Below are 18,560 nucleotides of genomic sequence, written 5' to 3'. Positions count from 1 at the left end.
GAATCTCTAAATACTTTTAGCATTCACACCATTAGACTTTAATTGTGACAGCCATTATCTATGATTTGCTACTTGCTGTATGACTGCAGAGGGAGGGATATTCTTGTTTTAGAGAGAATTTGATTGGACAAAAATGTGTGTAGTGCAGGATGAGTCATCAATATTTTTATTGATTTTTCTAGGATGACAAAACTGTAGAAAGAGTAGCCTACAATAGAATATGCTCACGTTAATTGGAAATAATTTATATTATCTGCTAAATTTAACATTGTGTAAACATTTCAATAGAGGGCTAGCTAACAGAGATGCAATATAAAAGACACAAAACTCATTTTTTTATTATTATAATATTTATAATTATAACCAGATGTTTAATTTGCATTTCAAACACACACACACACGGCTTAGCTTCACTTTTGGCTGCTGAACCATACAAATTTCTCTTCGTCATAGGGAGGAAGGAAAAATCTAGCGATCAAGCATTACGTTAGTTTTGAGATGGTCTACATCATGAGGGCTCGAGTAGTATGTGGATGATTGGGTGTTGAGTCTGCATAGGATGCACTGTTGTCAGGGAGAAGTGCAAGTCACCTTCACGCGGTTGGCCCAGAAGCCCATATCTAACACAGACGATCACAGAACTACACCAACCACGGACGGCGGTCCCGAAACAAGGTCCATTAGGTCTAGCCACTAAATCAACGGTCCAGCCGCGAAGATAGAGCACAGACTGTTGTTTATTGGCATCGTTGGCGTGAATGAGAATTTGTAGAATCGCTGAGTTGGATGACAAAGCCGATGATGGGTTTATCGCTCCGCTAAATAGATTTAATGCGCCTCTGAATGCATTAACCCCGTCACTGGCGGGCGCAAAACAGTATATCTCGGCGTGTCCTATTCGGACCGGAGCGCCTGTGAGGTTTCCCTGAACGCTTTGCAGCGCAGCCATGGCTCTGGTGACTCTGCAGCGCTCCCCTACACCCAGCGCCGCATCCTCAGCCAGCACCAACGCGGGGGAGGTGAGTGGAGGCTGACCGGCGGAGGAAATGCCGGGGATGCATGTGTAAATAGCGCTTAAACAGCTAATGTTAGCTCGGCCTTTTGCTCGGGGATCATTTTTCCTTTCTAATGATGTGCAAATGTGACACTACAAGAAGTCACCGAGTTCAACCTGCTGTGTAGATGAGCGCATGGTGAAGTTTTGACATTAGCGAGGCGGTGTTTTCATATGAGAGCGCGCGCGATGATGGGGATTAACTTGACTTGACCAAACAAAACAAAGCATGCCAGTACTGAATTTTGGTTATATTGTCGAAATGGTAAAATATATTTGTGTAAGTGGTTCAAATATCTGCGAATTATTTTCCGAAAGCGGCCGTAGGCGGCATGGTGCAATTAAAATTTCAATGTTTATCTTACCCTACATTCAATAACGTAATCTAATTTGTGTTGGGGATTAAAGTGGTAACAAACTGGCTGCGTTGTTTAACGCAATAGGTCAGTTCAGCCATACCACAAATATGCTTTAGAGCACTTTCTTAGCATAGTAATATTTGATGATACTTACCAATTGAGCGTTTGCCTCGTTTGTGAACGAATCGCTCATGGAGTCGGATCTTTTAATGAATCGGATGAACTGATTCAGAAAACCTGCGTAAGCTATTCATTCACGAATCAGACTGAAAAAATGTAAATTCACGAAACGGTTTGAATGGTTTTCGAGTTAACGGCTCATTGAACTGAGATCATTCTTTATTCGGGCATGTGCGATTGATAATGAACTCTTATACTAAGTGCATTTGGAGTTTGAATGACATAGTGTAAAGTTACCTTACTTTATTTACTAAATTTTAGAAATGTTAGAAATAAAACACACTAGAATGTTTACGACTTTATGGGGGGTTTATTATAAGCACAGATATGGAGTGGGTTTTAATAGATAATACTTTATTTAAATGCATAGAAAAACCTTTTTCAGAGATGTAAATGAATTTGCATGCAAATTATATTTAGGTTCCAAATGACTTTGTTTGCTAAATCATGGCTCCACCTGCCATTTCAATAAACAGACATATTAATAAAATGTAATAAAAAAAAAAAATAAACAGCGTTATGTGCTCGCTTGTCAGGGACCACGTGATGACGCAATATCGCCATGACCTAATAGAATAACTGAATCGGTTATTTGAAACGAACCGTTCGAAAGAACCGAGTCTTCCTCTCACTACTCCCAGTACACTCACTGCAATGATGTCATTGAATAGATACTCTGCCTGGTGACCAATCATGGGACCCAGAATATTGTCATGTCTCCCCCCAAGATTTTGCTGTTCACGCTTCTTAGAGACAGCCCACTAATGAGCTATCTTACTATAGCATAAGCCCACAGTAATGTCTGTCCCTCAGGCTTTCAGTTTTTAATGTGCCTATCGCAAGTGTTTGTGTTTTGCTTAAGCATAAAACGTTTCTGCATGCTATTTAAAGTCTTCAGTTTAGAGCTTTCTGGATCCATCCCGCCAGACAGGCTTTTAATAGCTTTTTTTGTCTGTAAACCATGATGAGAGACATTCAGAATTGGTAGATAATAAATAAAAGGTCATTTCATGTGGTGTATTTTCAGTCAGGGCCATTTGTAATTCCACTTCTGCTGTTTTGTTTGTCAGGATTTAGGCAGTGATGATGATCGAAAAGCAAACCTAAGGTCAGTGCTATTTTTATTCATCTTATTTAATCCATTCTTCCTTTAACTGTGATAATTAATCTTTATTTTGGAGTGTGTTCATAATTGTATGTGTGGCCTATTTCAGCCTGAGTGAAAGTTTCTTCATGGTAAAAGGGGCAGCTCTGTTTTTACAGCAAGGGAGCAGTGCACAAGGGCCCAGAACACCCACCCATCATAAAAATGCAGGTAAACCACAATAAGGTCGTAAGTAACTGAACGATGTTTTAAACATTGGGGGTTGACCAATTTTTGTTTTATTTAAAGGAATTTATTTTTCAATTCAACATGGAGATATTTTACATCTCTGGATGTCTGTCATTTCACATTTCTATTGTAAAACAGCTGTCAAATATTAAATGTTTAGCTACTTAAATCTTACCTCACACTTTTTACAACTGAATCGTCGCGGTGAAATTCGTGTTCAGTTTCTGTGAACAGTAAAAGCTGCTTTCTTTGATTTGATTGGCTGCCTCAAACATTTTGGAAATTGACGAGTGCTGTTAGACCGCGGAGGCAGACCAGCCCTAAAATGTAACTTTTAAAACTTTTTGTCATTGTAACAAGAAACAGAGCGGTGCGTAATGGAGTGCGGGGGCAATTTGGCCAATTTTTGGGGACTTGCCCCCCTCAATGTCTATGATGGTTACGGCCCTGAACCACTACAGTAAAGGTGGATGTGACACATTTCCATTTCCAACTTATTCTTTTATATTTTGGTATTATTGTTGATGAAAAAAATGTATTGCGCATAAAATTATTACATTATATTTATATATTATAGTTTTTTCTTTTAATTGATCTTTTTGTTGTTGTTGTTTAAGGTGATCTACCACAGCACCTACAAGTAATGATAAACACCCTCCGTTCTGAGGATAGAATTAAATTAGTAAGTGACGTACACTTTATCTAGTACAATGTAGGAATGGCTACTGATCTCAATGTGCATAAACCAATGTACACTGCCTCTGTCAACAGGTGGTTAGGTTAGAAAGTGGATGGACAGACCATGTGCGGTACATGGTGGTTGTCTACACAAATGGGCGTCAAGACACTGAAGAAAACATACTACTCGGAATGGATTTCACAGATAAGGACAGGTAAGAACCTGGTTGTGCTAACTAACAGCCTTTATGCATTCACTGCATTTTTATTCATAACCACACCACACTTATTGGTTGACACAAATGTTTGTTTGTTGTAGTAAAAGTTGCTCTATTGGGATGACTCTTCCACTTTGGAGTGATACCAAGATTCACTTGGATGGAGATGGGTAAATATTCTAGTTCACTTTCTGTAAGGCAAAGGTTCAGGCTGGGTGTCTTGTCCCAGTGGTTCAATTAATTTGCCACTAAAATAGGATTGACAAAATGTATGCTGGTGTAAATTTTCTTTAAGGGACATATATGTTTTTTAAATTTATTATTTTTTCAACGTTATATTTTTTTATAACGTTAGTTGTTTTTATTGCTACATCAGCATGAAATTAAAATTGACCCTATCTATCTTTTAAATGCATGTTATTGATTTTATTGCGAACGATTCATCCTTGCATGTTTTCTTTTTCATTTTTTCTATACTTTTTTTGAGCTTCATTTTTAATCAAAATGTCTCTCTAGTGACATATGCCAGACTTCTCAATCATTTGGTCCTCATAAATCCCTTCCCAGTCTTTCTTTTTCAATAATCTGTTTCACTCAGAAGTACATCACAATATGGAAGAAAAGATGTCACTATTTCTGTTTCATTGTGACTTAAAAACTCCTGTGTTTAAGTGTATCTTTTTAAGGAGTATGGAACAAACATTTTTAGTTTTTTTAGTTTTAAATATATATTTTTTAAATTTCAATTGATCGTTCACACATACCATACACATTGAAATTGAAACTGGATTTGCCATCAGACTGTATATGTTTGGTCAGTTAAAATAATGTTATATGCTATGTTTACAGAGAATGACCTCTACAGGTTCAGTATGAAATAACATGTTTATGGTCTCTGTGCATGTGACCTGGGGGCTATTGGCAGATGCAATATGCAGAGAGAATTTTCCACTGGTTTGTGGTGTAAAATTGTTCCACTGACCAACCTGGGAAAGCAGCATCATCCTGCCGCCTGCTTATGCATTTCTATATAATCACAAATTATGCCATAATTTACGTGCCTGAACTCCTCTATCTCTTCTCCCAGAGGTTTCAGTGTGAGCACAGCAGGGAGACTGCATGTTTTCAAGCCCGTGTCAGTCCAAGCCATGTGGTACGTTAGCTCGGTTTTATTTGTTGTTTTATGCTGGAAAGATATTTCAAAGTTAAATATACAAACTATTACTGTTCATAACGTTTTTTTTTTTTGATTTTGAGTTGTGTTCTCAACCACTTCAGGATATGATTATGTTTGACTTATTGTATATTGCAGGTCTGCCCTCCAGGTGTTGCACAAAGCATGTGAGGTGTCCCGCAGATACAACTATTTCCCTGGAGGGATGGCCCTTACATGGGTCGGCTATTATGAGAGCTGCATCTCCTCAGAGCAGAGTTGTATCAATGAGTGGAATGCCATGACAGATCTGGAGACCACCCGGCCTGACTCCCCAGTCATGTTTTCTCATCAGTGAGTTACATGTCTTTGGATAAAAAAAAAGTACAATGATAAATCTCCAATGCTACATAAATGCAACAACAGATTGATAAACTGATTATAGTAAAATAAGTTTCAATACTCTGATATGGAACTAAAATCTTTATTAATTTGCATGTATTAACATTGCTTTTCATGTCATAAACAGGCCAACGGAGAGAGAGAGAACAGAGTGTATGATCAAAGCCAAACTCCGAAACATAATGACGTTTCAGGACCTGGAAAATATTACTTCTAAGGAGGTATATGTAATGAGGTTTTTATTTCATGATTTACATAAATGAATCAGCCATGGAAGGAGCATTAAATTAAATCCTTTCACTTCTGTAGATCCGAAATGAGCTGGAACAACATATGAGCTGCAACCTGAGGGAGTATAAAGAGTTTATTGACAATGAGATGCTGCTTATCCTCGGCCAGATGGACAAGGCTACGCTCATATTTGATCATCTGTACCTGGTAAAGCGTCCTCCAAGATTTCTCTGCCATTCTTGATTCTTGTTTGCTTAAGATGTTCACTTGCCTAAAAAGCAGAGCGCATACTGCTAGTTTACTGATAGGACTTTGCGGTTGGACTATAGGGCTACTTTCTCAAACAATTCTGGATTTAAAAAAAAAATCAGAATTTCAAATTAATTGTTAACCATTCTGGTTATTGAAAAAACATTACAGATATAGATAAGGGCCCACCTGAAGAGTTTAAATTATGCAAACAAACATACACAAGAGCCTGCAGATAAGATTAACTGTCAATAACAAAAAGGCTGAATATTTATTTAATTTCATTTTTTACTTAATTTTTTTTAAATTATTTTAAAATTTCTTCATTTCAATGCAGTATGTATTTACACCAAAATCAAAATTGTTGAACACATGCTCAAAACTTGATCATTCTCCTTTGCATCTACTGAAAACAAGAAACCGTTAAGTTTACAATAAAATTACATGGTTATCGACAGGAGCTTTAAGACTTTAGAAGCTAATAAATCTATTGTTGTTGTACATCTCATTAATTTTAGGGCTCAGAATGGAACGCATCCAACTTGGAGGAGCTTCAAGACTCTGGGTTAGTGCTGATATAAATCGACCTACTGTGCATCTACTTAAGATTACAGGACATTGTGTATTAAGTCTGCAGTATACAGTCTAATGTCAGTTTGTTTTTATGCAGGGTGGGGTATATCCTCAATGTCACAAGAGAGATTGACAACTTTTTCCCTGGTACCTTTTGTTATTGTAACATTCGTGTTTATGATGATGAGACTACAGACCTGCTGGCGCACTGGAACGAAACCTACAACTTCATAGTTAGAGCCAAGTGAGTTACTTTTCATGGTTAGAAAGATATTTGAAAAGTGTTATTGTTCCTGTCGTATGCTGTTTCACTCAATAAAGGACCCATATTTTTTGCCAAAAGCTTTTTTGACTTGGATGCCTGTATATCTTTCATATAGGAAAAACAACTCTAAATGCCTAGTACATTGCAAGATGGGAGTGAGTCGCTCAGCATCCACCGTCATTGCTTATGCTATGAAGGAGTATGGATGGTCACTTGAAAAGGCGTACAGTTTTGTCAAACAGAAGAGGAATATAGCACAACCCAACCCAGCTTTTATGAAACAACTGGCTGAGTACGAGGGGATTTTAGATGCCAGGTGGGAAAAGCCAAGATAATGAGAAACATGTTCTTTTTAACATCATAAATTCATTTTTGCATTTATATTTATTCATTTAGCATATTCAATATATTCAGAGCATCTTACTTTTTGATTTGTACATTTGATAATTATTATCAATGTGAATAATGTGAAAAAGACCAGCTTTAGAACAGCATGAATTTCCATGCTGGTTTATGATGGTTCGGTGCTGGTGAAGCCAGTCAACCTGATTGAGGTCAAAGCTGATTGAACAGCAAAGACTTGTTAGTTAAGTAGCCTGGTGAGGACACAAACATCCTAAACCAAACAATTGCTGGCGACCACATAATCTATCAAACATGTAATAAAAGGACCAAACCTTTTTTGATTGTATTTTCTCTTTTCGCATTATCAAGAGGTGACTGCTACCTTTGTTTTCTGTCATTGTAGCAAGCAGAGACACAACAAACTCTGGCAACCAGACAGTGATGAGTATTCACTGGAGGGCCTTCAGGCTTCAGCTGCCAGTGGTGACCAGACTCCTCAATTTTCGTCGCTGCACCCTGATCAGGAGGAGACGGCTTGGGGCCACGGAGGAGCGAGTGCTTCTCCCTGCTGCGGAGAAGAGCCGACAGACCATCTCAATTACAACTACTACTTCCGGCGACTCTCAGACACTGCTCTGGACAGTGAACCCTCCACGCCAGTTCGAGGTCCTCCACTTTTAGGCATGGAACGAGTTTTTATTGAGATTGAGGACGTGGAGAGGGATGCGTTGTTGGACGATGAGGGTTTCCCCATGGCTCACTTGGCCCTTCCTGGGGAGGGTACAGCAGCCCAGACCTGCGGCCGACTGGAGCCCTTGGAGGACATGCGCTTGCGGCTGGAGTTCAGCACGGTGGAGGAGGAGGATGAGGAGGAAGCACAAAAGGAGGAGGCGGAGATGGCTGCCTTAGCTCGTGGTGAGGAGATGCAGAGGGAAGACGGGAGCCTGGCTAACTCGAACCGCTTTAACAACGAGAACGCCAACAACAGCAACAGGCTGGCCGGGAAACGCAGCTGCCCTTCTGGCTTTGACGTGAGTATGACGTCTTAGCTGTAGCGGCAGCTCTCCTGGCTTGTATGCAAGCTTATAGCTCAAAGAGCTCTTTTCTGTGAATCCATCCTAAACGCTTTACTTTCTCTAAAGCATCCCGTACTCTTACACCTTTAAAAAACCTAACCATGCATTCTCCCTGCCTGTGTGTATTCATCGGTTTAGGACAGTGCTAGCATTGGAAACCCCTACAAAGTGAAGCCCTCATATCAGTCGTGCCGAGACTGCCTGCGCCTGCCCAGCGGCCGCCGCTGCGAACGTCGCACCCATCGCCTTAACCTGCCACGTCATGCTGGCCTTCCCAGTATCTCCATCCAGGCCCCTGGAGGACACAAATTCAGTCCCGCCTCCGCCAATAAGGTGCCTCCTCCTGCCCCTCGGCATCACATGAGCAGCGGGCACTGCCAGTGCATTCGTTGCTCCAGTCGGGCCAACTTGGACACTTACCTCAAGCAACCAAGCTGCGAAGACCTTCCTCAGGATTTGCGTTATTCCTTGGAGACTGAGGACAAAATGGAGGGGGAGGACGAGGGGAGCAAGGAGAGCTCCAGCAGTCCTATGACAGAGCTCACTCTCCTGAGGCTCAGTTTGGGTGGTGAGAGGCCTATGGCGGAGCTCAGTCAGGGGGTCCACCTGGAGACACAGCTGGTGCACCATAGACTGGAGCAAGTGTCCGGTCCTCAGTCGGAACAGATGGACTTGAGTGTAGAGGACACTGCCACGGAGGACATGGAAGTGGATGAGGAGAACGTTCCCAACTTGCACCCTGGCTCCAGTGAATTCCAGCAAATGCTTGCACCGGGCTCGTCCCTGACGCGCAGCTCCAGCAGCGACAGTCTTCAGAGAATTCGTAGAGGCCAGCCGGGATTGGTACGTCAGCGAGCCCAAGAGATTGAGACCCGTGTGCGGCTCGCCGGACTGACCGTGTCCTCCCAACTTAAAAGGTCTAATTCGCTGGCCAAGTTAGATGACTTGGCCATCTCCACAGAGGACCTTACGCTTTCCGCCACAGTCTCAATTGACTATGAGGAGCAAGAGCCTTCTCTTTGCTTGGAAACCTCTTGCTCTCCCAAGCTCTCTTTAACTCCGACTGTGTTGCAGAGTTTGAAAAGCTGACTCAAAGATGTCAGAACTGCTTTCTCAGTGAATGGGACTGCTCCAGTCCTACAGCCATCGAAAGCAACAATGCAGGCTGATGCTGCAAGACACCTCATGAGAACAATCAGGCCAGGCTTGGACATCCTTCCAGCAGCCCTTTACATAACTGCACTGCGTTCTTCATGTGTCTGTCTGTGCTTTAACTAAGATATATATATATTAAAGCATGCTCTGGCTTGGACCTTTATTAATGGCTTTGTTGATATCGCATTTCTTTGTCTTGCTAAAGGAAGCCCAACTTGTTACGTTTTTACTATATGTGTGGCCCATCTATAGGTGGCATAATCAAGACCTGGTTGAATTAGCAATGATTTTATTCAAATATTTGTTTGATATCCATAATTTGAAATTATTTGAACTTTTAAAGCCAATTTTAATGCCCTTTAATGATGGGTATTATTACTAATATACAATATTGATGAAATTTTGCCTCTTAGTTTGTTCACCAGCGAATTTGTGCTATTGCAGATAAACCAATCATGTATTTGAGATGATTCAATGTGAAAAAGAGGCAGTTTATCTGATTTAGAAAGTCACAAACCATCAAAGTGCACATAAATGTAAAAATTAGAACAATTTTATGGAATAACTAATCAGACTTTGTGTTATTTATAATGATAATAGAAATTTCCAGATGTAGATACTGATACATGACCATGATGCATGACCATTTCATGGCTTTATTACAACACGATTAAAATTGGAGCCCATAGGAATTAATATTTTAGTAGCGACTTTGTTGTTCAGTTTTGCCTTCAAAAGCAGTATAGTTCTAAGAAATTTTCTTCAAGACGTCACACCACAAAAGTAATTTCAGACTAAAGTTTAGTCTGAAATTTATGATTATGTCACTGTGTCATTCCAACCTGATCGTTACTTGAATCCTTAAATGTTGCCATTTTCAAAAATGACATCAACAAAGCCACATAATTATTGTCTATTTCCAGAGAAAAATGCAACATGAATGTGGTTGGCTATTTGTCTTACAATTCTCTAATTTACTTCTCAGCTGGTGTTTATCAGATCAACTACATCCGAAATGTGCTACTAGAGCATAGCTCCTGTTATGTAATTTAGCTTAAGCTGTTTATTGTACAAATTGTAGCCTGTGATGTGCAAAAAGGCTTTAGCAGCAACACATTAGTACAATACAGTCTTCAAGTTGATCAGAGGATGTTCAAATGTGTCACTATCGTCCTTTAAAAGGTCCTTTTAAAGTGTCTCCTTTACAAAATGACATCATGGCATCTGATAATGACAGACATGTACGTTAAGTATTAACAGGTACGAGCAGTGTGTTGTCTTATGATACTGTGGCCATTGGGACTTACTACCATGATAGGGACATTACTATCATATGTGTAAAAGAACACAAAGTTTGATTAGTGCTCCGGGACAGAAAGTATTGGTTAAACTTGACCTTAATTATTTTTTTCATATATATATATATATATATATATATATATATATATATATATAATTTAATAATTATTGTTACCAATATGTTATTGGTCTTTATGTTGTCTATTAAGCTTTTTTGTTTTTCTCTTTTCTTTTTTGAAAAAAAAAAAAAAATATGCAAAGTGGCCTGTGCAATAAGTGTAAGCAAGAATTTGAAGAGAATGATTTTTATTTATACAATAATAAGAAAAGTAACTAGTTTTCATTTAGAAGAATGGAAATCAGATGTGAAAGAAAAGCACCTTGAGTGAGATTTGAGTGAAAGTTTTTTTTTTTTTTTCATATGATCCACATGGACTAAGTCACTGCTGTATGAAACTATGTTCTGACTTTTATTTTAAAAACTGTGAGACATGTTTCTTATTGCTTTTGTAAATAAAAATTACTGTCTTTTTATTTATTTTATTTATTTTTTTCCCCCCATATTTAAAAAATACATATAATGAGGACATCCCATTGCAAACTGTATAGTTTTGGGGGGGTATTTCTGCAATTCAAAATTATTACGATTGCCAAAAAAAGATGGCCTCCTAAAAAGAGTAAAGTTGTAGTTTTGCTTTCCGCTCATGGCTCCTCCCAGCTGCTGCTGATTTGAGTACTAATCGTTTTGTTTCTTCGGACATGCAAGTGCCTTACCTGTTGCCATTTGCAATCAAACGGTTCTTTGGTAAAAACCGCTTGTTTCACAGAAGTTTTGTCTTCACCTGGTTGCAGTCTTTATAGAGCAATGTTTATTTTGAACAACATATTTGTGGCTTATTTTTTGATCTGTTTGTCTTTTCATTTTGATACTACATTTCATATTTGAATAGAAGAGACCAAAGTCATTTATTTATTGTCATGTTTTGACATGTTTGAACACACTAAGCTAACAATAAAACCAACTGGAGAAACTGTAAGATTGCCTTTAGCCCTAACTTAACAGCTCTTAAAAGTGACTTGGAACATACATCAGATACTGTACTTCATTTTGACCATTTTAAGTTGTGTTGCACTATGTTTTATAATGTAATGTACAGTTAATTATAGAAATAAATTGTTTATTGTCTGCATCAGAAATGGACCAGTGTTGCATTTATTTATAGCCTTGAGTTTCTCATAAGGAGAGAACCATGTTGATAATTATTAAAAGAAATGAATATGTGCTGCACATAATAAATCACTTCTCAGTAGGACATTTTCTACAAAATAACAGTAAAGTAAATGACACGTTAATGAAGAAAAAGTGTTGCTTTGTCTGACCTTTGAGGGAGTGCTTCACAGAAGGAACTCTTATTGAATTAGGCAAATGTGATTTTGACATCACAAGACCAGATACTGGAGCAGCCCAGAGACTTGAGGCTGGAGTCAGTTAAACAGACTAAAATTACCGAATTAAGACGTATCTGTATCATTGGTGAGGATTTTTCGCCTTCATTAGGAATACATGAACACGGTGAGATTGTCAGCTGTATTTCTATTGCTTATGTTACATCTGTATTTGCCAGTAATTCTATTTCTGTAAATATCTCTGGGCAGATATACATATAAATGTAAATGTATTTGTGTATTACTTGTAATCTTGAAAAATACTAAGAAAAATTTAACATGTGCAATACTTTATAAGCATTAGTTTCTGTATTCATTGAACCGTAAGACACGTTTGACTGCCTTTAGTTCATTGTTTTGCATAGATAATAAGGACAATCGTTACAGATAGTTGTCATTTGAATAACGTGTGAGCAATTCCAAGTGTCTTAAAGCTCAAATACTACCAGTCGCACTGCCAGTCTAATTTATCTATCTGCTTAAAAGTCACATGAAACAAATTATATCCAACTACAAATAATAAATTATTTTTTTCTCTTACATGTTTTCTATTGCTGTACATAAAATCGTGTGTTGACATTACTTGAGCATTAAACACTGTGCTCAACCTGCAAATTCATTCACAAACTGTTTTGGGTTGGGTGATGAAGCTAAACGGAGAGAGAGTCTGGTTTTATGGATGGCCCTTGCCAGCTGCTTAGAATATTGCAAGCTGAAGCCATCAACCTCAAAATAACCTGCGCAGTGCCTGTGCAATGACATAAGCATAAGTTTGCCATTCATCCAGTAGAGCGTTTACCTCTACAGCTGACATTCTCAGACAGAGTAAAGAGTCAACTCAGAGCACTGGACCCTTAAAATATCCCATCATGCTGAGAGACACAAATGACATGACATTTCCTGATAATGTAGAGCCATATTTATTCATGTTACAAATCTGCATTCATAAGCTGTGTCATGTACCTCAAAATATCCTAATGATGAATCTATTTAATATACTTCTTCACATTATCTTCGTTTTGTTTAAGTAAAACATTGTGCTTTCTTGAGTTTTGATAGCAGCATGAGGGCAGAGGACAAAGGACCTTACACCTTATCATATGCTTATATTTGGAAGGCTATTTTAGACTATTCTTCCCACGAGACACATTGTGACACTACAGTAAGCTGAGTATTATGTAGAGATGTTCCGATACCCCTTTTCCATTCCCGATACCGATTCCGATACCTGAGCTCAGGGTATCGGCCGATACCGAGTACCGATCCGATACCTGGGTGTGTATCTGTATACAGCTATATATACTACTAGCCCTGTATGAATTGATAGAATTATTTATGGTGTGCTTCAGACTTATCCCTTAATAAAACAAGAACAAAAACATACAGTGAACTAGAGTATTTTTATTATCTGACATACATTTGTCAGTTATATTATTTATTTATTTTAAGTGAAAAAGAACTTCAAATGCAGCCACAAATCTAACACTGTAAACTGAAAAAGGTATATTAGTTTTACAATATAACTATAAAAACAGTGCAACAAATACATCTAGGAATATAATTAGGCTATATAAGAAAATAATCTCTTTAAAACTTGAAGTCCAGAAACAATTTTGTTAAATAAAAATCTCACGTTTTCGACGACTGACAGCAGCTGGTCATCCAGAACAATAAACCCGACAATTTTGTCGGTTATCTTTATTTGTCTTTTGAAAACATTTCTCTTTGTTTGAATGAAGCTGGCACGCCTCATCCTTCTCCATCTTAAGCGCGTCAAACGCCCGAATCGCTCAATTCGCACCTAGTCATTCACGTGAATCGCGCCGCAGGGAGTCAATTCGCGTCTTTGCATTGACTTAACATGTAAATCACTCGCGCTTATCGCTTCATTCGCGTCTGGTGTGAACGCAGTATTAACTAAATGTAACCATCGTGTTGCGCGGGGTGACGCGTCTTCAAATGCTTTATTAAGTTATTTGTGTTAAAGTTGCCAATACTTGTGCCACTCGAAATTGCAGCATTGCATATGAGACATGTCGCCGTTTTACTGGTCTGAAATACTGCCAAACAGCAGACATACTGCTAGCGCGTTTTCACTTCTCCGCTGCTCTAAACAGTGGTTGCTTGTGGCAACACAGCACAACTTCCTGTGTTTGCATTCTGAGCCGCGAAGAAGAATTGATTTCTGATTTGCTGCGTTAAGCAAAGATAGCGGGCACAACTAGGTATTGTTTAAGAAAATGGTATCGGATCGGTACGTGAGTTTGAATACTCGCCGATACCGATGCCAGAAATGTTTGTGGTATCGGTGGTATTTCCGATACTAGTATCGGAATCGGAACAACCCTAGTATTATGGGATACTTCTTACTCTCAAACCACTCAGGCTGGGCAATGGAGGTTTCAGAAGGTCAATTTCAGAAGGTTAAATGGTTAATTCACCCAAAAATGAAATTTCTGTCATTAAGTACTCACCCTCATCTGCAATTTACGTTGTAGACTTCTGGGTTCTAGAGAAGAATGTCGGCTCATTATTGAATAATATACTGAGCCCGCGTTCTGACCTAGAACTCAGAAGCGCTGCACTGTGTCTACAATGTAAACAGCGTAGGAGAATAACAGGGAAGAGAAGAAATTGTTGAATAAAGTTGTTATTTTTGTTTTGTTTTTGCGCACAAAAATTATTCTCATCGCTTCATAACATTAAGGTTGAACCACTGTAGTCACGTGGACTATTTTAACGATGTCTTTGCTATCTTTCTGGGCCTTGAAAGGTACAATGACATGCTGTTTATATGTGGTTCAGATACTTCTCGGATTTCATCAAAAATATCTTAATTTGTGTTCCGAAGATGAACGAAGAACTTATGGGTTTGGAAAGACATGAGGGTGAGTAATTAATGACAGAAATTTCATTTTTGGGTGAACTAATCCTTTAATAATTATATTTATTTGTAATTCATTTTAATTGTAATGTGTTAAAATAAACTAATTTCACAACTTAGATGGAAACATAGAAGTTTTGTTGTCAAGACCCATGGGATATGTTTGGAGTCTGTGGGTTTTCCCCTTTCATGTCTAATGTGACCTTAGCACCTGGTAACTGATCTACTCTGCCAGTTGTCCGGTTCCCATTTTGGTTCTGTGACTCAGTGGCCAAATTGAGAGTCATTTAATTTTAGGCATTGCAACATTCCAGAAAGGAGTGATGTGAGAGGAACAAGAGAGAGCTTGAGATGGGAGGGGGATCATTACAGATAAAGAGATATGGTCTGTTCATAAACTCATGGGTGGTGATATGTGTTCTTCACAGGGGTGATGGGACAGAAACCGGTCAAGGAGCTAGGAAAAGAAGACGTCCTGAGCAGTGCCGTTAGTGACTATGAGATCATAAACCACTGTGAGGAGGAAGCACATTCCAACTGCCCAGAAGAAACAGACCAGAATTTTGTTCACTTAGACACTTCCATACTAGAGCCCTGTCCTGGTCAGGAACCAACAACACCTAATGACAACAACACTGAGCCCTCTTTCAACCAGGGAGGAAAAAAGATCAGTAAGAGTTATGACACGGATGTTTCACAGAATGTCAGGACACCAAATCCTCAACTGAGCCTGGCAGGAGGTTCATGTGCCTCAGAATTCAAAACGGTCACAAGCGACGCAACAGCCACAGATATATCTACTGCTGTGGACCAGCAACAACCTGACAAAACAGAAGGAATGACTAACAAAACTCACCTCAAGGATACGCCAAACATGTTAGAAGGTTCTTGTCAAGGGGACTCAACAGATGATGCCGTGAGCGTTGAGAAGAATGAGACACGAACGCTGGTGGACAGACACAATTCGACGTTAGACACAGAGGCAATGACAAAGATGAGTGGTGATGCTGAAATAAAGAGGAAATTCTCTTTGGAATCGGAGAATGCTAATTTACTTGAAAGACAGCCATTCCAGGAAAAAAGAGTTTCAAAGGGTAAAGATAAAGATGAAGTTCAGACCCTAAGTAGTGCTAAAATTAGGAAAAGTTGTGACAAAGTTTGCAAAGAAAGTGCCGGAACTGTTCAACACAAAGAAAGTCCTAATCCGGACAGATTTAAGGATTTGGACAGAGCTGATTCTTTATGTCTGGAGACTGCGACAACTTGTCCGTCAATCACTGGACTTTCACATTCACATTCAAGTCGCCCGTGGCTTCGGAGTGCAAATAAGCAGGATGATTTACAGAAGGACAAAAATATCAGTCTGGATATGTCAACATGTATTTTAAAAGAACCTTATGATGCCTCACAGACAAATTTTGCAGCAACACCCAAAGAAAACTTCAGAAAAGACCAAAGAAACCCAACCTTCCATACACCATTTTTGGGAAAAGAAGAGACTATAGCTCCTGCATGGGGTAAAACTGAAGGTAAGGACAAAATCTTGCATATTCCCTTCGATGAACTTTGTTTATTAAAATCTAGAGTGACAACATTCGACTCTGACACTGAGAGTGTTACTGAACCCACAAATGCAGACACAGCTCTAGTTCCGTTAAGGATTGAGGAGGACTCTGAACAAAAGGCATTAAGCACATTCCATTCAGATTTGAGCGAAAGAAATACTTTGTTTCACACTGAGAAGAAAAATGATGACAAAGGGGCATTCACTGTCATGGAAAAGCACTCAGCAGTCATGTCATCTGAGAGTTTAACTGAATCCAGTGCTAAAAAAGTCCCTGTTAGCAATGCACCTCACCCAGCCAAAAAGGGAGTGTGGGGAGCAGATGCACCATGTGTGAAAAGAGACAGTAAATCTGTTTATCAAAAAGCTGTTCAGTCGAAAATCACAGAAAGCAGGAAAGATTGTGATGGTCATCTTAATGGAAGATCTTTAGTTGAATTATCAGGAGAAAAAGATAAAATTCAAGAAGAAGTGCATCTGGACAAAAGAGTATGTGATCAAAAGATCTACAGGCTGGATGGTGCAGACACAGAAACAGAGGTCAAAGAGAGCAGCAGTAAACATTTAGATCCAATTATCGTTAACCATTTTAACTCTTTTTCTCGCTCAGATTTTGATGGCGGTGACACCGCGAGAGTCACACAGAAGGCCTCTTTGCAACGGGAAAAAGAGCCTCTCTATTTCACGGCTGTGATCACACCACCACTTCAGATTCATGCATTTCCTGATCAGGAGGCGAGGAAGTCATCTGACATCTCTCATATGTACGTTCCTCACACTGAAATACAGAGCATGATCCCTGACGTCTTACCCGCAGATGATCAGACAGAAAAAAAGGCCAAAATCAAAGGACCACCGCCACCTGTTCCAAAGAAACCAAAGAATCCCTTTAAAAAAGCCATTGGCAGCAAGAAGTCTTCTCATTCCATAGAAGAGCCAAGCGAATATTTGGACCTGCTGCTCAAAAATATTAAAATGGACAGAAGGCAGGCGGCACTGCAGTCCGCTGAGGATTTTAATACACATGCATCATCTCTTGATATGTTGCCTTATTATATCGAGTCCCCATCCTGCATGTGCATGTCCATAGAGCCTGAGGCTGCTGATATTCCAAGATATTATTTAGCCCCATACAATGAAATTGTTGCACTTGACTGTGATAACTTGATAGAAACTGTCGATGACAGAGAACTAAAAGAAATGGATATGTCTCAGCTGAGACCATTATTGAAAAAAAAAGCAAAAATAAAGGGCCCACCACCACCTGTGCCAAAGAAGCCTCAAAATCCATTTGCTAAAACAGACACGGAGAAGATCCAATCAAGCAAAGACTCTGGTGTGGAAAATGTGGAACATCCTTTGAAATATGGCAGACGTGACTCTGAAAGCTACATGATGGACACTAAGGATGAAGAAGACACTAAACCCACTGCAGTCCCAACCAGATATCCTCACGCCGCCTGTAGAATTCCAAGCAGTGATTCTTCCGCTTCAGAAGAAAACGAAGTGTCCAGATATAGGCCTGTCTCCGAACTCATCAGAGACAGCAACAAAGTCCAGGAGAAAGTGATACATCACAGCAGGACAAACGTAATGGAAGCCAGGCCAGTTGTGGCAGTGGGAAGCCAAACTCTAAAAGTATCGCAAATGAAAACAGCCTTTGATGTACAAACATCTCCCCATAAAATGGAAAGAAGATCCTCACCAAAGAAAGGTAAGACAGCTGATTGCATTCCCAGTTTTCATACAGTATAAAGCTGACAGGGTTATAAAGAATCTTGATCAAATTTCAGTATAAGTGAGACATGCATAGTTATCTAAAGTGTCTGTCAGGTGAAAATGCACGTATTATGGACATTTTTGGGAGGATTTTCTTGACTAGTAACACTAGCACATGTAAATACAGCTAATAGATGAACATCAAATGATACCATATACCTGATATCATTACTGTAGCATCACAGTACTTTGCACCAATGGTGTATAATCTAACATTAGACTATAACAGCAATCCATTAAATGCACTACACTTCTACAGGAGGATGAAACCATACCCATGATTATTTGCAACAACATGAACAGCCAATAAGAAATAC

The 18,560-nt window shown here is 39.2% G+C and overlaps 2 protein-coding genes and 1 long non-coding RNA gene across 9 annotated transcripts in view; 2 read left to right on the top strand and 1 right to left on the bottom strand.

The window, feature by feature from the left end:
• The first annotated feature begins 102 nt into the window (after nucleotides 1-102).
• Nucleotides 103-11,767, top strand: ssh1b (slingshot protein phosphatase 1b). Of its 5 annotated transcripts, XM_048187813.1 has the most exons (16): nucleotides 103-1,019; nucleotides 2,664-2,701; nucleotides 2,857-2,908; nucleotides 3,287-3,392; nucleotides 3,544-3,608; nucleotides 3,698-3,819; nucleotides 3,924-3,992; nucleotides 4,910-4,975; nucleotides 5,135-5,329; nucleotides 5,505-5,598; nucleotides 5,687-5,815; nucleotides 6,376-6,422; nucleotides 6,528-6,674; nucleotides 6,811-7,011; nucleotides 7,444-8,071; nucleotides 8,255-11,767. In XM_048187813.1, the coding sequence occupies exons 4-16, from the start codon at nucleotides 3,353-3,355 to the stop codon at nucleotides 9,203-9,205; spliced, it is 2,754 nt and encodes a 917-aa protein (XP_048043770.1). In that variant the 5' UTR covers nucleotides 103-1,019; nucleotides 2,664-2,701; nucleotides 2,857-2,908; nucleotides 3,287-3,352; the 3' UTR covers nucleotides 9,206-11,767. The 5 variants fall into 5 exon arrangements, with proteins under 5 accessions (XP_048043770.1, XP_048043767.1, XP_048043771.1 ...); XM_048187810.1 differs by lacking the exon at nucleotides 3,287-3,392 and having other exon boundaries at nucleotides 2,808-2,908; XM_048187814.1 differs by lacking the exon at nucleotides 3,287-3,392 and having other exon boundaries at nucleotides 105-1,019.
• On the bottom strand, nucleotides 5,593-16,085 carry LOC125266826. Its single transcript, XR_007184562.1, has 4 exons — nucleotides 15,956-16,085; nucleotides 15,757-15,846; nucleotides 5,813-5,879; nucleotides 5,593-5,722 (listed from the first exon to the last, which is right to left on the bottom strand). It is a non-coding gene; the product is annotated as an uncharacterized LOC125266826 (long non-coding RNA).
• Nucleotides 15,264-18,560, top strand: part of coro1cb (coronin, actin binding protein, 1Cb) — a 15,952-nt gene continuing 12,655 nt past the window's right edge. Inside the window, exons 1-2 of one of the 3 annotated variants that reach the window (XM_048187803.1) lie at nucleotides 15,271-16,429; nucleotides 17,075-18,178. In XM_048187803.1, coding sequence (XP_048043760.1) covers nucleotides 15,334-16,429; nucleotides 17,075-18,178 — 2,200 coding nt within the window. In that variant the 5' untranslated portion in view covers nucleotides 15,271-15,333. Of the gene's footprint in view, nucleotides 18,179-18,560 lie in introns of all 3 variants that reach the window. The other 2 variants (XM_048187804.1, XM_048187802.1) reach the window with 2 other exon arrangements.

The sequence above is a fragment of the Megalobrama amblycephala genome, linkage group LG4, assembly GCF_018812025.1.
Source record: "Megalobrama amblycephala isolate DHTTF-2021 linkage group LG4, ASM1881202v1, whole genome shotgun sequence".
Lineage (NCBI taxonomy): Eukaryota > Metazoa > Chordata > Actinopteri > Cypriniformes > Xenocyprididae > Megalobrama > Megalobrama amblycephala.
The sequence above is the reverse complement of the archived record's forward strand: the minus strand, read 5'-3'. Positions and strand labels throughout refer to the sequence as shown.